The sequence below is a fragment of the Mustela nigripes genome, chromosome 14 (genome assembly GCF_022355385.1).
Source record: "Mustela nigripes isolate SB6536 chromosome 14, MUSNIG.SB6536, whole genome shotgun sequence".
NCBI classification, from domain to species: domain Eukaryota; kingdom Metazoa; phylum Chordata; class Mammalia; order Carnivora; family Mustelidae; genus Mustela; species Mustela nigripes.
In genome coordinates, this window is record NC_081570.1 from 1,160,465 (window position 1) to 1,184,069 (window position 23,605).

The window sequence follows — 23,605 nt, forward strand, 5'->3', positions numbered from 1 at the left end:
AGGCTGTCCGTAGTGATCTGAGGGACGCTGTGGTCTTGGGGGGCCTCCAACCAGAGATCTTTTTGTTCCTGAGGGGAGAGGGCTGCTGCCCTCTGTGGTAGGAGGTCAGCGCAGCTGAGGGTGTCTCCAGAGCCCCTCCTGCCCCCCACCCCACTCCCAGCCGCTGAGCCCGCTGAGACACCGCACCCCACCCCAGCTCCTACTTCCTCCCGCGCCCACCGCTGGGCTGGGCTGTGAAGGGTTAAGGAGGGCGGGGCTCCGGCGGGAGGGGCGGTCCTGGCAGCAGCGGCGGGCTCAGCGCTCGCTGATCGGCCATGGGCGCCCGCTCAGGCGCAGGGACACTCGGTGCCAGTATACCACCCGCGCCCCCTTGGGCCACGCCGGTATCGTTGGGGGTGGTACCTGTGGGCCATGGAAGAGCCCGGGGACCCCGGTGGGCTCAGCCGGGACGAAGGTAAGACGGAGCTGCAGGGACTCAAGGAAGGAGGCTGAGGCGACCCTGCAGGCAGCCAGGGTCAGGTGCGAACTGCCCATCGGTGACCCACTGCACCCACTAGGGCAGGGCTTGACCCCCTCCCCCAGGGGCCTCCGGAACACTCCCATTCCCACAACACCTGCACATCCCGCTGCCCCCCCATCATCCCCCACGGGGCTGGCTTCTCTGCCAAAAGTGGAGACAATGCTGATGGACGGGGCAGGAGGAGCCCCAGCCGAGCTGTCTCCTGACCTCAGTCTGCCCCTATGGGATACCAGCCTGGGGGGGGTGTCCGATCTGGGGTATTCTGACCTGTGGGGCCCTGGGGGCTCGCCCGGTCCAGCCCCCTCCCGCCCCACTCCTCCAGGGCAGCCAGGCGGCCCTGAACCTCGTCAGCACCATGGACAGGTCAGCGGCGACTTTCCCCGGAGGGGCCGGCCTGCCTGCGGTTCCGCCTTCCCGGGGCCTTCAGTGCTGGCACCCCAGTGGGGGTTTCTTGCTGAGATCTGACACTCTGTCCTGACCTGGGGGCCCGCACTACTTTGGGCAGACAGCAGGGATCCACAGGGGACACAGCCCGGAACTGCCATCACCAGGGCACTTGTTTGCACCTGGTCAGGCCCTGTCCCCTGTCCTTGTGGGGACCAGATGGGGCAGGGCTTCTCGGGGCCAGCTGTCAGTCCGCCCCAGGGCAGCACTTGCTCCGGGCCAGGAGTGGGGAGAAGCAGAGAGGGAGGGGGTCAGAGCCACAGCTGTAGCCAGAGTGACCCCAGGCAGGTGCAGAGGGACTTCCTGATTAAGGGCTGAGAACCAAAGGGCAGTCCAGTTTGCCTTCTGGATGGCTGGCTGGGTCCCCGTTGTTCTGGACCCAGTGTGTCCTGCCCTGTGATTGGTGTGGACATAGGGGAGGGACTGCATGGCCCTGGACAGCATGTGTGGGAGCAGGGACATCACTGCTGGCTGGACTGAGGGCACATCTCCTGCAGGGTCCTTCAGGGAGCTGTGTGGCCACAGGCAAGGCACCAGCCCTCTCTGAGTCTCTTGTGCAAGAGAGGGACAATATGGAGGTGCCTTCGTAGGGTGGCTGTGGGCAGAGTATGTCCAGTCTGTGTGGAGGCTTCGGGAATGCCTGTCCCCACCACACCCCCCCTCCCTCCCTGAGATGCCTTCTGTGAATGGAGGACAGGATGGCAGGTGGAGATGGGGCTGTGTGCTTGGGTCGCTCATAGGTGCACCCACCCGATGACCGCAGACCCCCATGCCAGTGTGGGGCAGGGCTTCCATGGTGGATGGTTCCTGGGGAGAGGCCGGCCCAGCACATTCCTGCCTACCTGAGCTGTAGAGAGTTCTGTGGAATCAGCACCCGGCCTTGGTCAGAACCCCGGGGTGCAGGATGCCTGCCTACTAGCAGGGTTGGGACTGGCCACTCCCAGGGCCCGGGGGGCCGGATACATTCAGGGTGCAGCCAGAAAGGGAAGGGCCTTGGTCTTGTGGGGGTAGTAGGGCGGCAGCCGCAGGAGCAGATGTGAGCCCACCCTTCGTGCCCCCTGTCTGGGAGGGGGAGACGTGTGGCATGGCCGTGGTCTGTTGGGGTGAGTGTGCTGCCCGCCCCGCCCCCCCGGAGAGAACAGTCTCAAATGAACAGCTGAGGACAGAGCAGATGGGCGGGAGTCTTGGGTCCGGCCCTCCATCTGTCCAGCTAATGAGCTGGGGGCGTGGTTTCCTCGCTCCTGGCACCTTCTCCTGGAAAGCCAGTGGATGGGCCCTGTGGGGAGGCGCCCCTCTCCTGGGGCAGGGGTCTGTGAGGGGGGTGCAGAGGGCCCTCTTGGGTGCAGAGGCCAGCTTCACGCTCCGTGAGGGCTCTCGGGGGTAGAGGCATCAAGAAGGGATGAGTAATCAGAAGTATCTTTTCCTTCCTGGGACTTTGCCTCCAGCAGGCGTGGGCTTCTCTACCGGCTGGATGGACTTCCTGTGTGGGAAAGGCCGGTGGGCGCGGGCCCCTCGGGCAGGGAGACAGACACCCTTTCCAGGACAGGATGTATTTTTTCTGGCTCTTGGAGAGCTGGAGGGGAAGGAAGCTTCCCACTGGGCAGACTCCAGTGGGCCTCCGAACCAGCCAGGGGCAGCCCTGTAGGACCCTAGGATGGGGCTTCGCGCGCCTGACAGTCAATTATAGAGAGAAGGAAGCCGCTGTGAGTCCACGTGAGTCCTGGTGGTCTTGGTGCACACGGACCGGAAGTCACCCTGGCCCAGGCAGGCCCCAGTCAGCAGAGCCGCTGACCTCTGGAGACTCCCCTCTGGTTCAAGCCGTGGGTGGACCTGCCCGGAGGGCGGTTGCAGGTGGCCCTGGCTGAGCTCTCTCCCAGGTCCATGGTGGGCATGTTGGGGAGCAGGGCCAAGGGGAGTCAGGATGACGCTCAGGGAGGGTACCACCTGGCTCCGCAGCGGCACGGGTCCAGCTCACGCAGGGGAGCGGGCTAGGGGTCCTGCACAAGATAGCGGGGACTGTAGGAAGTCACGTTGGGAGAGCCCGGCTGTTTCCGGACAGTCCTCAAGGTGCCTGAGGCCCCCAGGCTGTCGAGGAAGCCGCCCTGGCCAGGAGGAGCCACCGGGCCCGGGGAGGAGTCCACAGGCTCAGCCTTCTCCTGTTTCCTGTCGGCTCCCGTGGCTCCGTGCCTGCTTCTCCGGCGGCCGTCCAGCCCCGCCAGCTGCCGCCTGCCTCCCGCGCAGGCCCAGGTGGGTGTGGGGTGGGGATGGGGCCTGCTGGCCATGCGGGGTGGGGGGGACCCCTCCCTCAACCTGCAGGAGTTTCCTCTCTTCCCAGCAGGTGGGCCCAGTTCCATCTGGTGACTTTTCAGGAACATGCCCCCACCCCCAGAGCTGCTGCGAGGCTGTCTCTCCCTCCCTGGTCACCGCCGGGGGCTCCCCGGGGCGATCCCTCACACAAAGCCCACAAAGCTGGGTGCCTGCCTCCGGGGAGCCCTGGTTGAGGGGGGTGTGTATGGCCAGATGCCCCCTCCCAGCCCCTGGCCAGGTCAGTGCACAGGCGCTGAGGGCTGGGGCCGGGGAGCACACAGCCCGGGCACCTGGGAAGGCAGGCCGCTGTGGAGTGGCTATTTATAGAGTCCCCTCCACACACGACTCTTCCACGTGATTAAGGCCACCACTGCAGCTGAGCTGGGGGCTGCCGAGACGGGAGGGGGCAGGACTCTGAGAAGGACCCTCTGTGAGGCTGGTGTGAGCTGGTCCTGGGCTCTGCTGGCAGGCAGAGGAAAGCGGGATGTTGGGACCCCATGTGCTGAAGACCCCAGGTCCCCACGGTCTCGGCAGCCTCGGTGACAGTGTGGCGGTGCAGTGCGTGGCCAGGGGCTTCTCTTGTGGGAGGGCGCTGGGCACCGGACTCTGTCTCGTCCACTGTGCCCACGGCTGCGGGAGCCCGGGCCATCTGTGGACTGCTCGTCCATCACTCAGGAAGTTCCCGCTGGCCTTCCCTCAAGCCTGGTCCCCGGAGGAGCGCATGTCACCAGCTAGGAAGGGGCCATGCGGCTGCTCTCCCTGCCTGAAAGCATGAGCTTCCAGGGCCCTCTGAGGGCAGAAGGCCCAGGCCTGGGGCTGGTCAGTCGGTGTGGTGGAGGGGGCACTGGGGCCGTTGGAGCACATCCCCCGCACACACCCCCCACCGCCTGCACACTTGCTGCCCTGGCTCCCCGGGGTCTGCGTCCCTGGGCTGGAGAAGGTGGGGTCGGCCAGAAGCTGTCCAAAGGGGCAGAGCAACTTGGGGACAGTCTGCCCCCAGGACTCCCTCCGGCCCTCCTCGCTTCTGAGCTTGGTGATGCTGTGGGTCAGCCCCCCACCCCCAAGCTCTCAGGCTCCTGCGGGAAGGCCGAGTGCCTGCCCCACGGGAAGGGTGCTGCCGGAGGAGGGGAAAAAGGCACTTCGTGGTGGGGGTGGGTGGTGTCTGGCATGGACCTCCCCCTCTGCTTCGACGCCGCCCCCGCCCCCGCCCCGGCCCTCCTCCAGGCTTGTCTGGGACCCACCCAGGGCCTTGCCAGCCTGGCTGACTGTCCCCCAGGGCCCCCGGGGCCGGCACTGACTCCGTGGCCCTGGGCCCTGGGCACTGGCGTCCTGGCGTCCTGCCGGGGGGGAGGGGGGCTTGAGGGAGCCGACGACGCCCGGTCCCTGATAAAATAAAAATAGTCGGGAGGAGGCGCCCAGACGCGCAGGGGGAGGGGGCACGAGCTGCTCCTCAGACGTTTAAATAATCCCCACCATATGTGTGTGGGCCTGTCAGGAGGCCTGTGTGGGACAGGAGGCCTCCCTCCTGTCAGGCGCTGGCCGGCGCTGGGGCCGGTCCCCGTGGGTGCTCGCGGGCGCCGGGCGCGGCGCTGGGGCCCGGGGACCCCTTCCTCTCCCCTCCCCGCGCAAGGTTGGGCCCCTCCTGCAGGTGGAGATGCCCCTGCAGAGAGCAGACGTGCGGCTCAAGGTGCCCGATGGGGGCTGAGGACCCCACGGAGGGCGTGGCTGCTCGGCCGGGGGGTGGTGGCCGGCCGCGGGGGCTCAGGGAGGTGGGAGGCGTGCGCCCCACGCCCCGGCCCCTGGGAGTGTTTGCTCGAGGTGGGGGCGAGCAAGGCCTGGGCCCGTGCCTGCCCGAAGCACCTCCCCGTCCGCCTGTGTGCGTGCTCGGCCCGGAGGACTCCAAGACGGGGTCAGCGTCTGAGATTCCAGCCAAGCCAGTGGTGTCCCACCTCAGCCGGGGACCTCTTCCCTTGGAGCAGCTGCAGCCAGGGTCCTGTGGCCACTGGAGGAAGAGAGGAGGGAAGGGGCTGAGGGATCTGCTGCCAGATAGGGAGACGGAGGCACGGAGACAGGGGCCGCCCTCAGAGTCCGCTTCCCGGCGACTGCCCAGGGTGGGCGTCCGGGTCAGCGGTTCAGCCACGGGCCCCTGTGGCCTTGAGTATCACGGTGGTCTGGAGGCCCCTGGGGAGGGGGCTCTGCCTGTGCCTCCATCTGGGCTGGGCACACCCTGCACCAGCCTCCACAAGGACTACCACTGCAGGGGCCAGCTCTGCCCGGTGGTGGCCAAGCCCGAGAAGGCTGCGTGGCCGTGCTAGGTGCTGGCTCCTGTCACCACCCCCAGGGCTGGCTTGGGGTTCTTGGCACTGGGGGCCCAGCTGCCCACTTTTGAGGGTCTGATTGGGGCCTGACCCAGATAACACCAGGACAGAGCAGGACAGGACAGGGTGGTCCTGCCCCAGAGGGCCCTGGGGGGTTGAGGGCATGCAGACCAGCGTGTGTGGTCTTATCAGGCAGCCGTGTGGGTCCCGAAGGGAACGGCTGAGCTTCAGGACTGAGAACCCAAGCAGAGGTGTGTGGGGCGCGCCTGAGGAGGAAAGGGCCTGAGGGAGCCCTGCTGCCCCTTCCTGGCCAGGGCTGCTGGCCCCCAGCTGCCCCCTCTGCCCGGCTTGTGCGCTGGCTCGAGGGCCCAGAGGCCACACCTGCTGGCCCTGCAGGGGCTGGCGACTGGGACGAGCCCGGCATGGACCGAGGCTGGGGTCAGGGCTCTTGGGGCAGCTGGTGCTCACAGGGGCAGGCGGGGTGGGAGCCGGGCCAAGTGCTGGGTGAAGAGTGAGTCCATCCTGGGCCCCGCTGTGGCCTCCTTGTCGGGGTGGGCTGGGCTCTTGTCCCCCTGGGTGTGGGCCCGGGTGTGGAGACTAGGGACACCCTGTCTCTATGGCCCCATTGATAGAAGAGCAAGGGGAGGCCTTCGGTGTCTGTTCCCAGGGGTTTTCTCAGGGGACCCTGAGGGAGCAGGTGGGGACTGGCTCCGGGGCCATATGTAGACTTGGGGGCTGGTGTGGCCCTCCACCCTGTGCGTGGTTCTCCTGGGTGCTGCTGTCCCTTCCCTTTGAGAGCAAGTGCTCAGCTCTTGTTGAGGGGAGGGTGGGGAAGGAGGCACCCTGCTCCTGGTTAGGGGACGGGGTCCTCACGGTTCGGGGCCTGTCTTGGGTTCAAGCCCAGCCTGGCAGTCACTGGGGGCCTGGCCTTTGCACGTATCCAGCGTGCTCAGCTGCACTGTGGGGTAACGGGCACCCCCAGAACCGGGAGCTCCCCCACAGTGTCCTATGGCCCCGGAGGAACCCGGCTCTGCGTCCATCGCCTCACGGACTCTCAGAGTGGGCCTCCAGGTGCCAGGCCTCTGGGTGCCAGGCGGCCTTCTCTGGCAGAGCCTTGCGTCAGGCTGGGTTAGCGGGACCTTCCTCTGGTTGGGCAGCGGAGGACCACGCCCTTGGGGGTGCTGAGGAGGACTTAGGGTGTCTGGGGTGCAGGGGCTGGACCCACTCAACCTGTGCCCCCAAGCGCACCCCTACTCGGGCAGATCAAGGTACCTGAGCTCCCCCGGCTGATGGCAAAAGACCACTGATCAGCTGGTGGCTGGGAGTGCGGGGCATGAGCTGGGATGACAGGTGCGGCTGGTCAGGGGCCGGGGGGCGGGGGGTGAGGAGGTGGGACCCCCCCCAGGGTGGGGCCAGGCATCGGGGAGGAGCAGGGGTAGCCTGGGTTTGAAGAGCTGCGGGCTCTGAGGCAGGAGGGAGCGGCCCGTGTCGGGGAGGGACAGCTGACGGAGGGGCAGTGACACGCAGGTGGCGGGGGGCGCCGCCCCAGTCTGGGCCTTGTGTCGGGCCGGCAGATGGGCGGGCAGGTCTTCCCTGGGCTGGGTCCTTCTCCCCAAGGCCGGGTCTGCGTGAGGAGGCCCAGCGCAGCCCAGCGCCTGGGTGGACTCCGTGGTGAGCGAGCGCGGGGCAGTGGGCTGCCGCAGCCCAGAGGGGTCAGGCCCTGGGGCTGGTCCTTGGGACCTGAGGCCGCACACCCTGGGGCCTGGAGCTGGGTGAGGGCGCGGGCGCGGGTGTGGGCGTGGAAGCGCTCGATCCAGGCCCGCGGACTCCGGCCCTCCCTTCGTGCTCAGGTCCGGATCAGTCCACAGAGGGCTGGGGGCTGGGGGCCAGGATACTGCTTCTCCTGCCCCATCTTACCCCCTCCCCCTGGGGACTGTGGGCACCCCTCGGCGTCTCTGGCAAGTGCAAGACGTGTGGGGTGGGGAGTAGGGTCCTCTCCTGGGGCTCAGGCCGGAACGGAGCGGGACAGCATGGGGCGGATGATGAGCAACGTGGGTGGTCCCACGAGGACGGTCATCCCAGGCCTGACAGCCGTGTTCTTCGGGTCCCCAGGGTGACCACCTCTGTCTTGGCTGTCACTGCTTGGCCAGGACATGGGGGCTGGTGACCTGGGCCCTCCTCGACACTGCCAGCTGCCTAGTGCCCTCCTGGTCTCCAGCTGGGAGTTCCCTTGGCCTAAATCCTCTGGCCAGCTGGGCTGGCCCCGGGCTGGATTAGCACAGGGGGTTGGGCGGAGGCTCGGCGGGGTGGGCAGAGGTGCAGCGGCTCCCCTGCCCTCAGACTCCAGGCGCTGCTTCTCTGGGGATCCTTTTGTGGCCCCGCGGGGTGGGCAGGCTGGCCTAGGGGCCCCGTTGGACTGTGGGGGACAGTTGGACCAATGCCAGAGGTGTCCGAGAGCAGCCCCAGGGGGCCTTGAAGGAAGGGCTGTCAGGAGGAGGAGGCAGAAGAGAGGAGCGGACCCGTGGGGCTTCCGTGCCCCCTGCCATTCCCTGACCTGCTGCTGAGGTGCGGGGGACGCGGGCCGTCTCGGGCCTCCAGGAGCCACCCTGGCTGTTGTCTTGGCATGTCGGTCCCCGGGCCGTCTGACCCCAGCCGGCCCCGGGGGAGTGGTGGCCTGCCTGGCGGAGGCCCTCCTCTGGGTCGGAGCGAGTGTGACTGTGTCCCCACCGTGGCCGCTTGGCCCACTAGGTAAGGGGGCAGCCCTGCTTGCCCAGCGAGCCCCACCCAGTCCCCCAGCCCCCGGGGTCAGGAGGGTGGGGGCCGCTCCCGGGGGTGTGAGCTGTAGCCTCCTGCCCCTCGGGTCTCCCTCTGGGAGACGCCCGCAGCGCCCCGCTCTGCCCCCCCCCCCCCCCCGGGGCCTAGAGGCTGGCGGCCGAGCAGGCAGTGGGGAGGGTGAGGGGTCGGGGCACGGAGGGCTGCGGGCAGGACCCTGGCTGGGCACTCAGGCAGCTCTGCGGCTTTTGCTGGAGGGGCGGACTCCCTGGCACTCGGGGCCCGTGCACCTTTAGCCCCAGTGGGGTAGAAGCCTCGTGTGCAGGACACGAGCCGTCGGCGGGGCCGGGACACCCCTTAGCGATGTGAGACTCAGCCGTGTGCGCGTCGAGGCCTGCCCGGCTGTGACAGGAAGATTGCATATCTGTTCTGACAGGGCTGGCCCGTGGATGGCCCCATCTGGGCTCTGTGCCCCCCGGGTGTCTGCTCCGGCCGAAGGATGAGGCCTGGTCCAGGGGCTGCGTTCTAGAACCTGTTCTGGGCCTCTGGGCCTCCCAGCCCCCAGCCCTGCACCACCTGTGTCCCCACCTCCCCGTGTCCCCCGTGGAGCCCGGCCTCCCTGTGGGCTGTGTCCCACCACCCTGCAGTGCAGGGTCAGGGACTGGCTTCCTCCAGGGGGTCCTGCCCAACTTGGCTCCCTGGCGGGCGGTGCCTCCACAAGACGCCCGCCGAGGGTCCCTCACTCGGTGGTTCTCGGGGGGGTAATTCCTTGGTGCTTCAACAGATGGCAGCTTCCAGGCCTGGCTTTCTGTCAGTAGGTGTGAGGGGCCCAGGGGCCGGGGGCCGGGGGCAACAACTGACCCCACCCCTGGGCCTCTCTCCAGCCCCAGGGGGCTGCTGGCCTGGCCCGGAGACTCCGACCCCGGGGACCCAGGCTGCAGACAAGAGGCTAGGCAGACAGAGGAGGGGGACGAAGGGAGGGGCGCTGGGGGACGGGTTTGCGTTCTGGAGCTGAAGTCTGGTGCTGTCTTCCTGCCGCCAGTGCAAGACATGGCCTCACAGGGTCCCCTCTGGGCCCCCAGGGTTCGACTGTGCCGAGTCACCCCTGCCTCCTGGAGGAAGGCAGCTTTCCTGAAGGCCACAGGAAGGGGGTACAGGCTCTCAGGAGAAACCCCGGCCTGCCAGCTGCCCGCCAGGGACCTCCCTGTGCCCGGCACAGAGGCCACACTGCGTAGCAGCCCTGGAGAGGGCGTCGTTGACTTTGGGGCAGGTTGTGGTGTCGCTGGGGCCGGCAGAGGGTGAGCCAGCGGCCAGAGCAAGGGAAGGACCTGGGCCCCGCCTGGCACCGCACCCGGCCCAGGCGCATGAGGGGAGGCGGTGGCCGCCGGGCTGGGCAGCCCCAGTCTCTCCGGTGGGCTCCGTGGGCCCGGAGGTGGGCGTGTGGGTGGTCTCTGCACCCCCGAAGCTCGTGGGGGGCCCAGCACTCACAGCGCCCCGTCTGTCTCTGCGTCCTCCATCTGTCTGCCACATCCGTGTGTCTCTGTGTCGTCTGTCTGTCGGCCACGTCCGCGGACGTCCAGTGGAAAGATGCATGAGCGCCATGCAAGCGGGAACCCAGATGGTCAAGCTCCGCGGCGGCTCCAAGGGCCTGGTCCGCTTCTACTTCCTGGACGAGCATCGCTCCTGCGTCCGCTGGAGGCCGTCGCGCAAACATGAGAAAGCCAAGAGTGAGCGGCGGCCCTGGGGGGGGGGGGGGGGGGGCGGCTGCGGGCAGCTGGGAGGGCAGCAAAGTCGGGGGCTCTGGTTTGGCACAAGGGTCCAGTGGACGTGGAGCTTTGAGGGGACCTTGGATGCCAGGTAGGGAGGGCTTGAAGCCCAGTGCCCTTCAGGGCCCTGGCCTTGTTCCTGCCTGGCAGAGCCCTTGAGGACTCTGGGGACCAGCTGCCCTTTCCTGGGTGGGATCTGGGATGGGCTGAGGGGCCAAAGGAGCGTCCGTGGAGCTGAGGGACAAGACCTCCCAGAAATACAGAGAGAGAGCCCCCAGCTGGGCACACCAAGGGCCAGGCGTCTGGGCTAGCTCAAGCAGCCTGGCGCCAGGAGGGGTCCTGAGCTGGGAGGGTTTGTGCAGAGGAGGGGAGAGCATAGTTGATCTCTGAGCATGGCATGGCAGGAGTCAGGCCGAGAGGCAGGAAGGGACACGTTAGAGCCCGCACAGGCCAGGAGAGACCCAGGGGAGCCAGGGCCAGGCCTCAGCCCAGCAGTTGCCAAGGGCACTGTCACTGCCGTGGGGCCTGGGAGAGAGCCGGGCTGGGGAGGCCCCTGGAGGGCATCCAGGAGGGGAGGGCTGGCCCTGCCCTCTGGGCCCGGAGGGGTGGACATGCAGTTCTCACCTGCGGCTCCTCCTTGTGCTGTTCCCTGCACTGGGTCTGAGCGCGAGGTGGGCAGTCAGCTCACAATAGACATCTTCGTGTCCAGCTGAGACAGAAGAAAACACAGAGGTTGGAGAGAGAAGGGACCAGTAGATGGGGTCACAGAGGTCCTTCGAGGGCAGGGGTGACAGGGCAGAGACTGGCCAGGATTGGAGGGGAGGCCGAGTGCACTGTTTAGAGCTGTCTCTGGCCTTGGAAGGTCTCCAGGAGGGAGGAATGGGGGGCAGCTGTCTGTCTGTCACCCTCCCAGTCCAGGGGCTCAGAACCCCCCACCCCTGCCAGGCACAGGTACGCACCGAGGGAGCTGGAGAGGGAAGTAGGCAGCTCCCCCAGGTAGGTGGGCTCGGCCCACCTGGGAGCTCAGGGGGTGGGAGCAGAAGACAGAGGGGCCCACCCCTCACTGCACTGATGGGGCTGCCCCACCGTCCGTGCCCTGGGCAGGATAACGCCCCCTGCCCCAGAAGGGCATAGCGCCCACTGGGCAGAGCCAGAAATGGCCGGCAGTAACGGGAGGCAGTGAGAGCTGGATGGAGGGCACAGAGCTGGGGGGCTGGTCCCGGGTGCCTGGCTCCCGGAGGGGACCCTGGGCTGCCTGTGCCCTGCACACGCGCTGTGAGGGGCCCTGCCCCACGTGCGGGAACTGAGCCTAGAGACGCCTTCTTGAGCTCAGCGGCTGGGCATCGGCTCAGCGTTCTTCAGGTCTTGCATGGAGGCTCTGGAGCTCCGGGGGCTGCGTCCAGTAAGGATATCTCTGAAGGCACCTGGGCTGGGGCACACAGAGCGGGACCCCGCTGTACCCCTGGTCCTACCACCTGCGGGGCCAGCGCTCACCAGGGGGGCAGCCCTGCATCAGGCTAGCATCTGGGCAGGGACACGAGCTGGCTGGACCTGGACAGAAGAAGGGGCTTGTCTGGGCTCCCTTGATCTGCAGCCTTGGGCTTGGGGCAGAGGCCACATGCCTGGGATTACTAATGCGAGGGAGGCAGCCCCCTCCCTCCGGGGGAGTGTGTGAACCTCTTTCACACCCGAAGGAAGTGGGGAGCAGACCTTACGGTCAGAGCAGAGTGGGGAGCGGTGGGCTCCCCAGCCTGAGCCCATCTGTATTTTCGAGGGTCCCTTGAAATGTCCCTTCCCCGGCTGTCCCCAGCCTCGCCTCTCCTGCCCCTCTGTGCTGAGCCGGTGCAGCAGGTGGGGGCCCCGCGTGCTGGGCGGGCTGTGACCGGTGCCCCTGCCCCCCGCAGTCTCCATCGACTCCATCCAGGAAGTGAGTGAGGGGCGGCAGTCTGAGGTCTTCCAGCGCTACCCTGATGGGGTTTTCGACCCCAACTGCTGCTTCAGCATCTACCACGGCAGCCACCGAGAGTCCCTGGACCTGGTGTCGCCCAGCGGGGACGAGGCACGCACCTGGGTCACCGGCCTGCGCTACCTCATGGCCGGCATCAGCGACGAAGACAGCCTGGCCCGCCGCCAGCGTACCAGGGACCAATATCCTTGGTCTGGGGGGGCAGGCGTCAGGGAAGGGTTAGCCTCCTGGGGGCGGTCACGCATCTGGGGAAGGGGAGCAGGGGAGGGGCGTTGGGGCTGGGGTCCTCCACTCCTACCGCCCGTGGCGGGGGCGGGGGCGCGGCTGGCCCTGCTGGGCTGTGTGGCTCCCTAACTCGGCCCCGAAGTGGCTGAAGCAGACGTTTGACGAGGCCGACAAGAACGGGGACGGGAGCCTGAGCATCGGCGAGGTCCTGCAGCTGCTGCACAAGCTGAACGTGAACCTGCCGCGGCAGAAGGTGAAGCAGATGTTCAAGGTGAGGTGGGGCCGGTGCAGGTGCGTCCCCGGGGAGCCGTCCCGCTGGAGCTGCAGGAAGTCCCGGCGGGGCCTGTGGGGGACGGGGGTGGGGACAGCTCGCGTTGGCGGAGCGGAGGCGGCTCAAGCCCGGGGCACGGTGGCAGCTGCTCCTGGGGGCCCTCCCTCGCTGGGGGGCATTCAGGCCCAGTCAGGTCCCCAAGGGAAGCCACCCAAAGCGGGCTGCACCCCCTTTCCTCGTCCTCCCCCAGAGTGCCCGGCACTGACCTGTCCTGCGGGCAGCAGCTCTGGGGCCCCGCTCAGGGCCGCCTCCTGGTTCAGTGGGCCCCGCGTTAGGAGTTCGGAAAATGCCTCTCGGCGGAGACGCAGGCTTTACTGTCCGTAGTTAGTTTCTCTCCTTCCGACCCCCGGCTGGTATGTTGTGGAGTAAGGTGGCATCGGTGGGTCCCTGCTTTGTGGGGTCGAAGGGCAGGCAAGCCCAGCTCCTAGGATGCAGCCTGGAAAGATGATTTTCCGTCTCTCGGTCCCTCTGGCTCTGTATCTCTCGTGCACACAGCCAACCGCTGCACTGGGCACAGCCTCTGGGCTTCCCCTGGGCTCTCACGACAGACAGGTGCTGGCGCTGGGCGGAGCGAGGTGGGCGTGAAGGAAGGGGCGAGTGGGATGCTCTTGGGCTGCCGGCCAAGGACTAGGGGGTTCCCAGGGCCCCCCTGGGAGCCCCCAAGGGGACAGAGCCTGCCTGGGCAGTGAGGAGCTGGCAGATGGCTCAGCCCTGCAGATCAGCTCCCCACCTGTACCCTGCTGACGCTGCTTCTGGGGACCGCTCTGGGGCAAGAGGCTGTTCCAGAACAGTGAGGCTGTCAGGGGCTGGGCAATAGGCTGGCTTAGACCTTGGGGTCCAGCCTGTCCTCTGAGGCGCAAGGAGAGCAGCACCCCCTCCCAGATGGGGCGCGAGTGTGCGCAGGCTCCCAGGACCTGAAGGTCACGCACAAAGTCCTGGCTTGAAGATGTGCCCAGGCTGGGAGCCCTGGGGAGCCCATGCCCACCCGGTCCTGTAGGGACACGGGGCCTCTCAGGCAGGCTTCAACACGGGATTCCCCACAGAGCCCTCTGACCCGCCCCTGGCTTGGCTGAGTCCAGGCTCTGACCAGATCCCCTCGAGGATGCCCAGAGCAGTGGGAGACCCTGCAGCCTGGAGCCTACGGGTGTGTGTGTGTGTGTGTGGTGGCGGCTCTGGGCTGGCCTAGAGCTGTGGACCCCAGAGCCTGTGCCCCCCCACCATGTCCACGGTAGTCCCCAAGTCCCCAGGCCTCCCCCAGTCCCCGGCCCCTGGCCATCTTCACGACATCCTTCCCAGTGCTCTGGAGCCCAGGACAGGAGCACTGACTTCCCACCGGGCCAAGCAGCTCTGATCACTAGAGTCAATTTGGTTGCCAAGAAATTTCAAGATTATTTCCAATACCTGGAAGTGCCTGATCAAAGGAGAGATCTGTATAGGGCAAAGGGCGCCTTGAACATAGTTTCGTGAAGTCTGAGGCAACAGCAGTGTGGCTAGGCCCCGCGTGGCCCTCGGGTGCCCAGCAGAGTGGCTCCAGCCGGAGTGGGCCTTGGCCGGCCGGTGACTGGGCGGAAGGAGCGGCCCAAGGACTGGGGCTGAGGGGCTGTGCTTTGGAGTCTCATCCTCGGAACGTGTTTTCACTCGCCCCGAGGGCTCGCTGCGGGACGGAGGGCAGGCGGCCTCCCCAGCCTGGACTCCTGGTGGTACAGCCCAGCAAAGAACCGGGTGGGAGGGCACATCACCCCGTGGACCGGACAGGGCGGTGGGCGTCCATGCACAGCTCCACCCACACCCCGGGACGGCCGCCCACCTGGCCGTCCTGCCGGCTCTCAGACCCAGGGCTGCCCTCCAACACAGCTGCAGACACACATGGTCTTCGGTCCTGTCCCAGCCGTGGCATGGGTGCTGGCGTCCTGGGCTGAGGCTCAGGGGCCCTGCTGTGTGCCCATCATGGCGCCCCTCTAGGAGCAGGCGTTAGAGATCTGCCCCCCCCCCCCCAAGAGGAGTACTCTCCCTGGGCATGGGGACGTGGGGGTGTCTGTGGTCCCTGGTTCCCTGGTGACGCTCCCGGTTCAGAGAGGGCCTCAGGGACCTGCCGCCCACGCCCCACCCCCGTCACCCCAGGTTGTGTCGGTCGACCAGGAAAGACTGTCCAGACAGGAGGCAGGGCCGCGAGCACTGCTGTCCGTGGTGCTGACCCCACGCCCGTCCCCGCTGTGCCCTCAGCCTCCGGGGTTCCTGCTCACACCCAGAGCACTGGGGCTGGAGAGGCACCTGCTGCGGGGTCTTTCTGAGCCATTCCCAGGGATCGCCATGGCCCCGGGGCTCCTCAGGCTCCTCTGGGCAGCCCAGCCTGCCGTTGCCCGGTCCCTTGTCCTCTGGGTCTGTCCCGGCTCTGACGTTTGGTGTTCCCAGGGTCTGATGCTTCAGGGGTTGCTCCCTGAGGGGTGGGTTCATGAAGGACTCTGTGGTCTCACTGGCATCCAGCGGGCTCCTGCTGGTGTTGTGAGAGCTGCCCTGCTGGCAGGAAGGAGTCAGCTGCAAGGTGCTCTCTCCCTGCTGCGCGGCCGGAAGGCAGGGCACTCGGTACACCCTGCGGCCTTGAGCTCTTCTGGCCACTGGGCACCCTGGTACCATCACAGGCTCAGAGCCTGGGGTGGGCATTAACTCCAGAGCGGCCTATTAGCTGCCACATAGAGGTGTCAGCTCTAACGTGGGATGCTGACCCCCAGATTGGAGTTTCGATTCCAGTGTGGAGTGTTGGTTCTCAGTGTGGGGTGACTGTGCCAGGTTTAGGTGTAAGTTGACCTTGAAGGTCTGGGACTAGGGGAGGGAAGGGTCAGATCTGTGTTAAAGGGTCACTCAGTGGCTTCTTGGTGGGAGAGTCGGGCGGGGGGAGCCCAGTGAATTCTCTGCTGCAAGGATCCCAGGCAGCTCTCAGGCTGGGACACTGGGGGACACAGATTTCTGGCATGCAGGAAGCAGACACAGATGACCACCAGGGGACGCTGGGCTTTGAGGAGTTCTGTGCCTTCTATAAGATGATGTCCACCCGCCGGGACCTCTACCTGCTCATGCTGACCTACAGTGACCACAAGGACCACCTGGACGTCACTGACCTCCAGCGCTTCCTGGAGGTGGAGCAGAAGGTGAGGGCCTGGGCAGCAGCCACAGGGTCCAAGCCTACATGGCCTCCCCTTGGGCTCCCAGGGCCCTTGAACTGGTTGAGTGTGGCTGAGAACCCTTCAGTGTGTGAGGATGGGTGCTAGCCTGGCATTCAGGGTTCCACTCCATGGACCTGCTTCGGTTCCCATCATGGGCCATGCCAGCCTCTTCGAGGTCCCATGGAGACCCTGAGGGACCCTGGGGAAGTTCCACGGCTTCTCCCCTGTGGGCCTCTGAGCAGCTCAGCCCTGACCACAGACACTCTGAGCTTCCTGAAGGGAGCCTGTGCCTCACCACAGCGCCTTTAGCGTGGAACTCCCCGTGGAACGGGGTTCCATGCTCTAGGCATCCCTCCTGTTCCCGTCATGGCTCTGGTTCCCCCCATGGCTCTGGTTCGCCCGTATCCCTGAGCTCCAGGCCCGCCGCTGCCACCATTCACCCATCTGTGCAGCAGATGCCTGGATGCCCTGGGAGCCCGAGGGGCGTGCACCCCTTTCCCCTGACTCTATGCCCCCCTGCCCATCCGAAGAGGCTGAGGGCTCCCTGGGCATAGCCCTGTAGATGGGGGGTGCAGTGGCCAGAGGCTCAGGGATGGGGGCGCCCTTGACCTCGGACCAGGCAGGAGCTGGCTGTTGCTTTCTGCGGTGGGCAGGACGCTGACACTCTGCAGTGGGAGAGGGAAGGCCAGTGTCCCTGGGCCCTCTCTTTCTGAGGAAAGAGCGCTCCTTTGGCAGGGCTCAAACAGCTTGTGGCTGCCACCTCAGGGCCGGTGGGAGGTCACCTTGAGGATCAACTTGCAGACTTGAAACTTCCTGAAACCCTCAGGGACCTCATTTTGGGCAGAGGGTGAGAGGGAGTCAGACTCCAGGTTAAGGAAAATGGTTCTCGGCCACTGGGCTGGACCCAAAATTGGGCGGCCGGATCAGCAGGGACAGCTGAGAGAGCCAGGCTGGTCAACGTGGCGTTTGCACCAACAGCCCAAAAGTCCCTGGCAGGCATCGGCCGTACCTCGACCTGCAGGGCTGCCTCAAGCCCAGGACATCAGGGAGGGCTACAGCTGGGACAGTTCTCCCAGAACGCCTCCCCTAACATGTACAGATTAATGCGTTCTGTTCTTGTGGCCGCACTGCTAGAAAAGCTCTGGGGTTGGACAGGAGAGACTTGCACCAGCCTCACGGTTCCTGATGTCCAGACCAACTCCAAACCCTAACCCTAACCCTAACCCTAGCCCTAACCCTAGCCCTTACCCCAACCCTATCCCTATCCCCTACCCCTAACCCTAACCTCCTCAGCCCAGCCACTGTGGGCAGCCCTGGGACGAGGCTGTGGGTTCTCTGTCACGGTGGCTGGTGTGCATGGGGGGAGGGTAGAGGTGAGAGTACGGTCCTGTCTGGGATGGGCAGTTCTGACTCATTATTCCCTGTCCTTCACCCTAAGCTTTCTAGAACATCTATCTGGGACAAAAACTGTCCACCAGGAAGGCCTTTTGAGCCCTCAGCCAGGCCTCTGGACTCTGGGCTCTGACCCCCGGTGCCCCCTTTCCCTTCTGTCACCAGTGACGCACCCACAGCTGCATTACTCGGGAATGGTGGGTCTGCATCTGGGACCTGGGGGCTCCAGGCCTGCTGCACCACAGGGCCCTGGGAGGTCCCTTGGCCTCTGGCTCCTGGGGTCACTGATGTGCAGGGCTGTCTTGGGCTCATCTTTGTGGTGCAGCTCACCCGTGAGAGATGTGGGGAGGCAGCAGGGGGAGGCAGGGAGAGGAGACGCCCTGGGTCCCTCCAAGGTTGGCCTGGGTCCTGGTTCCCCTGTACCTCCTCCCATACGGGGACTTCTGCCGGGACAGCCCTGGTCCATAGCTCTTGAGTTGCCTAGCCCGGTGGGGATGAGGGGTGGCCCAGCCGATGGAACCAAAGACCCTTCCCCGGCTTCAAGGATCTGAAGCCGTAGACAGTTCTTCTGAAGCCGTGTGACCCACCAGTAGTCCTCTGGCCACCGAGTCCCAAGTCTTGTGACACTGGGGGCAGCTAGCGTGCCCCCCAATCCAGGAAGCACATCACAGGGGCCTGAACCTCCCCCCGCCGTGGTTAGTCTTGATGTGATGATCAGAGGCAGTGGGGAGGCAGTGGGGGGGTGGTGGGTGCTGCCCGAGGCTACCCAGGCCAGTGACGGGCTAGCCTGGGCTTAAGCCCCTGCTCTGGCCTAGATGGCGGGTGTGACCCTTGAGAGCTGCCGGGACATCGTCCAGCAGTTCGAGCCCTGCCCGGAAAACAAGAGTAAGGGGGTGCTGGGCATTGACGGTGAGTGGGGGCGTGGCTGCGGGTTTGCTGTCCTGGCGGGCCCATGGGGGGTGCGGGCCGGCAATACGAGGGCGGGGCAGCTGGCCCGAGCGGGCAGCTCCCTGTCCTACGTGGCACGGGGGTGGGTGGTGCTGAGATGAGCCTTGGGGCGGGATCAGCGTGCGGGGCTAAGCGCCCCCGGTGCCCCCGACGCAGGCTTCACCAACTATACTCGGAGTCCCGCCGGCGACATCTTCAACCCTGAGCACCACGGCGTGCACCAGGACATGACGCGGCCGCTGAGCCACTATTTCATCACCGCGTCCCACAACACCTACCTCGTGGGCGACCAGCTCCTGTCCCAGTCTCGGGTGGACATGTACGCCTGGGTCCTGCAGGCCGGCTGCCGCTGCGTGGAGGGTGCGTGCGAGGGGCTCTGGCTGCGGGCCTGGGCTGCGGACCGGCGTCTGCTCTTGGGGACACCGGTGCTGGCTCTGAGTGGCATGGCTGCCCTCCCCCGCCGCGGGGGCTGGGACAGGCTCCTGCTGGTGTTGGCAGCTGAGCGGGAGGTCCCCACGTGGTGGGTCTGCCCGACTGAGGTCCCTGCACGGTGGGTCTGCCCAACCGAGGTCCCCGCACCGTGGGTCTGCCCGACCGAGGTCCCCGCGCCGTGGGTTGGCCTGACCAAGGTCCACCTGCCCACAGTGGACTGCTGGGACGGGCCCGACGGGGAGCCCATTGTGCACCACGGCTACACTCTGACCTCCAAGATCCTCTTCAAAGATGTCATCGAAACCATCAACAAATACGCTTTCGTCAAGAATGAGTGAGTGGCTGGGACTGGGGAAGGGGCCCCTAGCAGAGGGTGGGGGGAGGGGCCACAGGGCTCTTCCTGCCCCTCCCCACATCCTCTCTCAGGAGGCATGTTTGCAGAGGTCGCAGGACTGACTCTGGGGCTCTCGTTGAGGCTGAGGGTCAGGGAAGGCAGTGGAGCTGCAGGTCTGGGGAGAGGGAGGCTGGTGGGGGCAGTTGGTGACAGATGAGCTTTGGCTGGTGGGTCCCCTGTGCCCACAGTCCCTGTCGCACACAGTTGCGGGCCCTGGGGTCAGCCTCCTCCAGCACTGGTAGCTCTGGCACTAATTAACCCCCAGAAGCTGCTCTATGTCCAAACTCAATTTGCCGTCACTCAGCTGTAGCTACAGACACCGTTGAGCAAAATCCAATTTAGTTTCTGGAAATAGAAGACCGCCTCCCCATACTCAGTCACCTTCAAGTCTTGGCTAAACAAGGCTCTCAGGCAAGGAGAGAACTAATTTGACGAGGGAGGGGCGGAGAAGCAAGATTGACTTAGGAAACAGAAATAGACGGGCCCCTCCCGAAGGAGCTTGCCCAAGCCCTGTGTGGGGCTGCCAGAAGGCAGTGGGAGTGCGGAGTGGCAGCCTGGGCCTAGAACTGAGGTGAGGGAGGCACGTCAGGGCAGCGGAGCTGGGACAGACAGGCGTTTGGGGCCGCTGAGAACCCAGGGTCTCAGCACCGGGCTTGCAAGCTCTGGGCGCCAGCATGATCTTTGCAGGCAGAGGGTTCTTCCCTAGCGCCTTGGACTTGAGGCTTCAGTCGCTAGCCTGACAAATGGGGAGATGAGTACTTTTGCCCCACGTCCTGTTTGCGATGCGGGACTTGGCTCTTACTCTGATCCATGCCCTCTAGGTCGGAGCCACCTCCGTTTTCTAAAAAGATCACGTTACCTATTGGCAAAAATCCAAGTAAAATGTGCACTTGGTTAAAAAGTGAATGAAACAGCTGAAGAGCATAATGAAAATTCCTAGTAGCACTCCCTGTCCTGCACTGCGCGGTAACACCAATGCTCTGCCCTGTGGCGTGGGCCCAGCCGATGTCTCCTTTCTCATGGGAAGGAGTTGGGACCAGTGTTGGGACCCTGGCGCCGTTCGCAGGGCCGTGTCTGCGGTGTCCAGGCTAACCAGATTGTCTTTTCAGTCGGTTCACCGCTCCGCGTCGCACCTCCGTTGAGTCCATCATTTTTAAACCATGACTTGCTGACTTGCTTGAATGTGTCCCCTGGTTTTCCTGGAGTTTCTAAACGCCTTTGTTTTTACTTCCCGGGATAAGAACCGCAGGCCTTCTTCACTGTCCTAGCAACTTTCACACCCACTCGGTTGCTTTTCAAAGCCATCGAAGGGCCCCTTCCCACAGTGGCCGGCAGGTCCGTCTATCCGGGCTGCTGGGAAGATCTCTTCATTCACTGGTGCAGGTGACTTGAGGTCTTAGGCAGGTGGGGCCTGGCCCTCCCCTGGCTTCACTCTTTTCTTCCCACGTTGGGGCCCACAGGTACCCGGTGATCCTGTCCATTGAAAACCACTGCAGTGTCATCCAACAGAAGAAGATGGCCCGGTATCTGACTGATATCCTCGGGGACAAGCTGGACTTGTCGTCCGTAAGCGGGGAGGACGCCACCGTGCTTCCCTCTCCGCAGATGCTCAAGGGCAAGATTCTGGTGAAGGTGAGCCCCTGCCTGCCCCTCCCTGGGCTGGCCTCCTACTGGGCCTCTGACCGCTGCTCTGGGGCCAGGTGAGAGACAGTTGCCCTGCTCTAGAGAGTACGGGGCTCCATGCTGAGGAGTCAGGGTGGGCCCTGCCCCCGACCTGGCCTCAGTCTCTCCCGTGCTGGGCTCGTAATCTAGGGACGTCCATGTGCACAGCCCAGCCTTTCCCTCCCATGCTGCCACAGCAAGGGAGTGCTGGGCGGGCCTCTACCCCATGACCTGAAGTCCACGAGCTTACGAAGGGCTCCTTCCCTTTGCTGCTTCTTGGGTGGGTGCTGGCTTCCCGGCCCTTGCGGCAGGACGCCTCCCGTGGTCCCCGCCTCCCCGCAGGGCAAGAAGCTTCCTGCCGGCATCAGTGAGGACGCCGAGGAGGGCGAGGTGTCTGATGAAGACAGCGCGGACGAGATGGACGAGGACTGCAAACTCCTCAACGGGGACGTGAGTAGGGCTGGGAGGAAGGCGGGAGCTGCAGCCCCGACAGCAGGCTCCGAGCCTCGCTGGGAGGAGGCAGGTGGCTGGGGCGGGGGGTACCTGGGTGGTGCGACGGTGCTTTGCACAGTGGCTAGACAGCGGCCTGTGCTCGGCTGGAGGGGGTGCCTTCCCCACCGGAGACTCGGCCCGAGCTGGCTAGTGGGCTTCCCGCTCTCTGCCTGGAGGCTCTGGGGCTGGGGGAGTCACACAGGGAGGCTGAGGAGTGCAAAAGGGCTCGGCCAGCGGGGCTGGGGGGGGCTCTGGGGGGCTCTGTAATTAGCTTCTTCTCTCCTCTGGGCGCTGTTCTAAGCTGCTGCTGTGAGGCAGGAAGGCGTTACTTCTCCCTGAGGGGCCATCAGATGGGAAAATAATTGAGCAGGAGCGTTCCCAGCCACACGTAGGCTAATTGTTCTAGAAAAGCCTGAAGCAGCAGAATTCTTTCTGCTTTGGAGGTGGATGCAGATTTCTCTGGCCCCAGGTGACTGTGAACCCAGGTTGTCTAACGTCTACCTTGCGTGACTCCTGGGGCGCCCAGACGCACACGGCCCAGACCCTGCCCTGGAGGGGTTCCAGTGTGTCAGGGCTATAAGGGGGCGGGGGCTATTCTAGGCGGGGAGGAGCCCTGGAGGCTGCCAGCCGGCCATCCGTCCCTGCCCCCTGCCCACTCCTTGAGGTGTCTGGGAGCCAGGGGTGAGATCCCACATCCCCAGCTGCTTAGGGCTCCCACCGGCTGCACTGACCTCCTCCTGCAAGGACCACCCGCCTGATGCCTGGAAAGCTGTCTGCCGAGCTTCCTCGAGCAGCGCTGAGCATGCAGGTGTTCGAATCAGAGAGGTCTTCATTTCGGGCCTGCTGGTCACGGTCCAGGGCCCCGGGCAAATGACACGTCTGCCGTGTAGCCCTGCGGCGGGGCGGCGTGCGGATAAGCAAGGCTGTGTAGGAGCAGGTGTGCGGCTGGGGCGAGGGCCAGAAGCCGAGATGGGGCTCGGGCTCCCCAGCTCCAGCAAGCCCCTCCAGCAGGGACCTGGGGGCCGTCACCGCTGCTGCCACAGGGCTGAGATGATGGCACGGGGTGGCCGTCTCGCTCTGGCAGGTCGCCACCAATCGGAAGCGTGTGGAAAACATTGCCAAGAAGAAACTAGACTCGTTAATGAAGGAGTCGAAGATTCGGGACTGTGAGGACCCAAATGACTTCACCGTGTCCACGCTGCCCCCGTCTGGAAAGCTTGGGCACAAGGCAGAGGGCAAAAAGGTGAGGGCCGTGTACCCCACAAGGTCAGCCTGCGGCTGAGGGCACACCTGTGCACACCTGTGCGTACACCTCCCCCCACAGACCTATGCCAGGTTTCTGGGTGGGGAGGACTCAGAGCACCTTGGGCCCTGGTGGGTGAGCGGTGGGCAGTATGTCTGGTGTGGCAACGCGACGTGAAGTCCCTGCTTTCCCTCGACCAAGAAATGTCTGGGCATGCACCTGGGGAGTTGGGGACACAGGATGGCCATTTGGACCTGGGAAACTTACCTCTGTGTGATTTTCTGTGGGGGGGGGGGGCGGAAGTCAGGGAGGGCTTCCTGGAGGAGGAGAAGGAAGAGGAAGAGCAGGAGAAGCTGCTTAGGCTGAGTGGCCAGGCATGGAGCTTGGAGGGGATCAGGGAACCACCCTGTCCCCAGCAGCACTAGGGCTTCCCCTGCTGGGACATGGGGAGGTGTGGGGCACAGAGCTCTCTGTGGGGGGTCTAAGCAGGGGGACGTCTGGGCAGTGGGGTCATGCATGTGTCCCCAACATACCTCTCTGTCCCCTTTGCTGGGAGGCCCGAAGTTGTGGCCCCCCCACCCCTTGGGAGGTCCTGTGTGGGAGAGGGCAGGCGGCTTGGGTGCCACCAGAGGAGCAAGGAAAGGACCCCAGTCAGGACCCCGGTCTTCAGTGCTGGGTGCAGCTCTAGTGGGGGCTGCGCTGGCCAAGGAGGGACTCAGCACCGCCTTCCCTGACATCTAGAGGGGCCGGGACTGGACCTTCTTGATCAGAGGGGACCGGCCAGGCTGGGTCCTGCCGTCTGTGCTCTGTCCAAGGCACAGAAACACTTTCTCCTGCTGTCCTGAGCGCTCCACCCCACCCTGCTGAGCTCTCTGGGGTCACTAGGCTGTGTCTGGGGGCAGGATTGGCCCAGGGCGGGCCCTCTGCTGCCCACAGCATCCCTGAGGGCGGTCGGAGCTAGGACCCGTGCTGGGACCCAGCCAAGCTCGGACATGTGGGCGCTGGGAGGGTGACAGCGGATTCTGGCTGAGGCTGCGCTGATCCTCCAGGACGCGGGGTGACGCGCGCCCCTCCTTGGCTGCACCCAGATTTAGAGCCGCGTGTGCGTGTTGTTTCAGACAGTGTTTGCAGAGCCGCGACGCATGTCGGCCTCCCCGGCTCCCAGCACAGCAGGCACACGGCCCCCCGTGCCTCTGCCAGCGGGCCGTGGAGCCATCAGTAAACTAGGAGGG

The 23,605-nt window shown here is 65.5% G+C and overlaps 1 protein-coding gene across 1 annotated transcript in view; it reads left to right on the forward strand.

Annotated features, from left to right (window-relative positions):
• The first annotated feature begins 274 nt into the window (after positions 1–274).
• The window catches only part of PLCH2 (phospholipase C eta 2), a 33,238-nt gene continuing 9,907 nt past the window's right edge, over positions 275–23,605 (forward strand). The window contains exons 1-11 of the mRNA XM_059374416.1: positions 275–454; positions 9,942–10,088; positions 12,032–12,300; positions 12,461–12,589; positions 15,625–15,795; positions 18,018–18,111; positions 18,307–18,510; positions 18,796–18,916; positions 20,437–20,608; positions 20,981–21,088; positions 22,215–22,373. Of these exons, the coding sequence (XP_059230399.1) occupies positions 412–454; positions 9,942–10,088; positions 12,032–12,300; positions 12,461–12,589; positions 15,625–15,795; positions 18,018–18,111; positions 18,307–18,510; positions 18,796–18,916; positions 20,437–20,608; positions 20,981–21,088; positions 22,215–22,373 (1,617 nt within the window). The 5' untranslated portion in view covers positions 275–411. The remainder of the gene's footprint in view (positions 455–9,941; positions 10,089–12,031; positions 12,301–12,460; positions 12,590–15,624; positions 15,796–18,017; positions 18,112–18,306; positions 18,511–18,795; positions 18,917–20,436; positions 20,609–20,980; positions 21,089–22,214; positions 22,374–23,605) is intronic.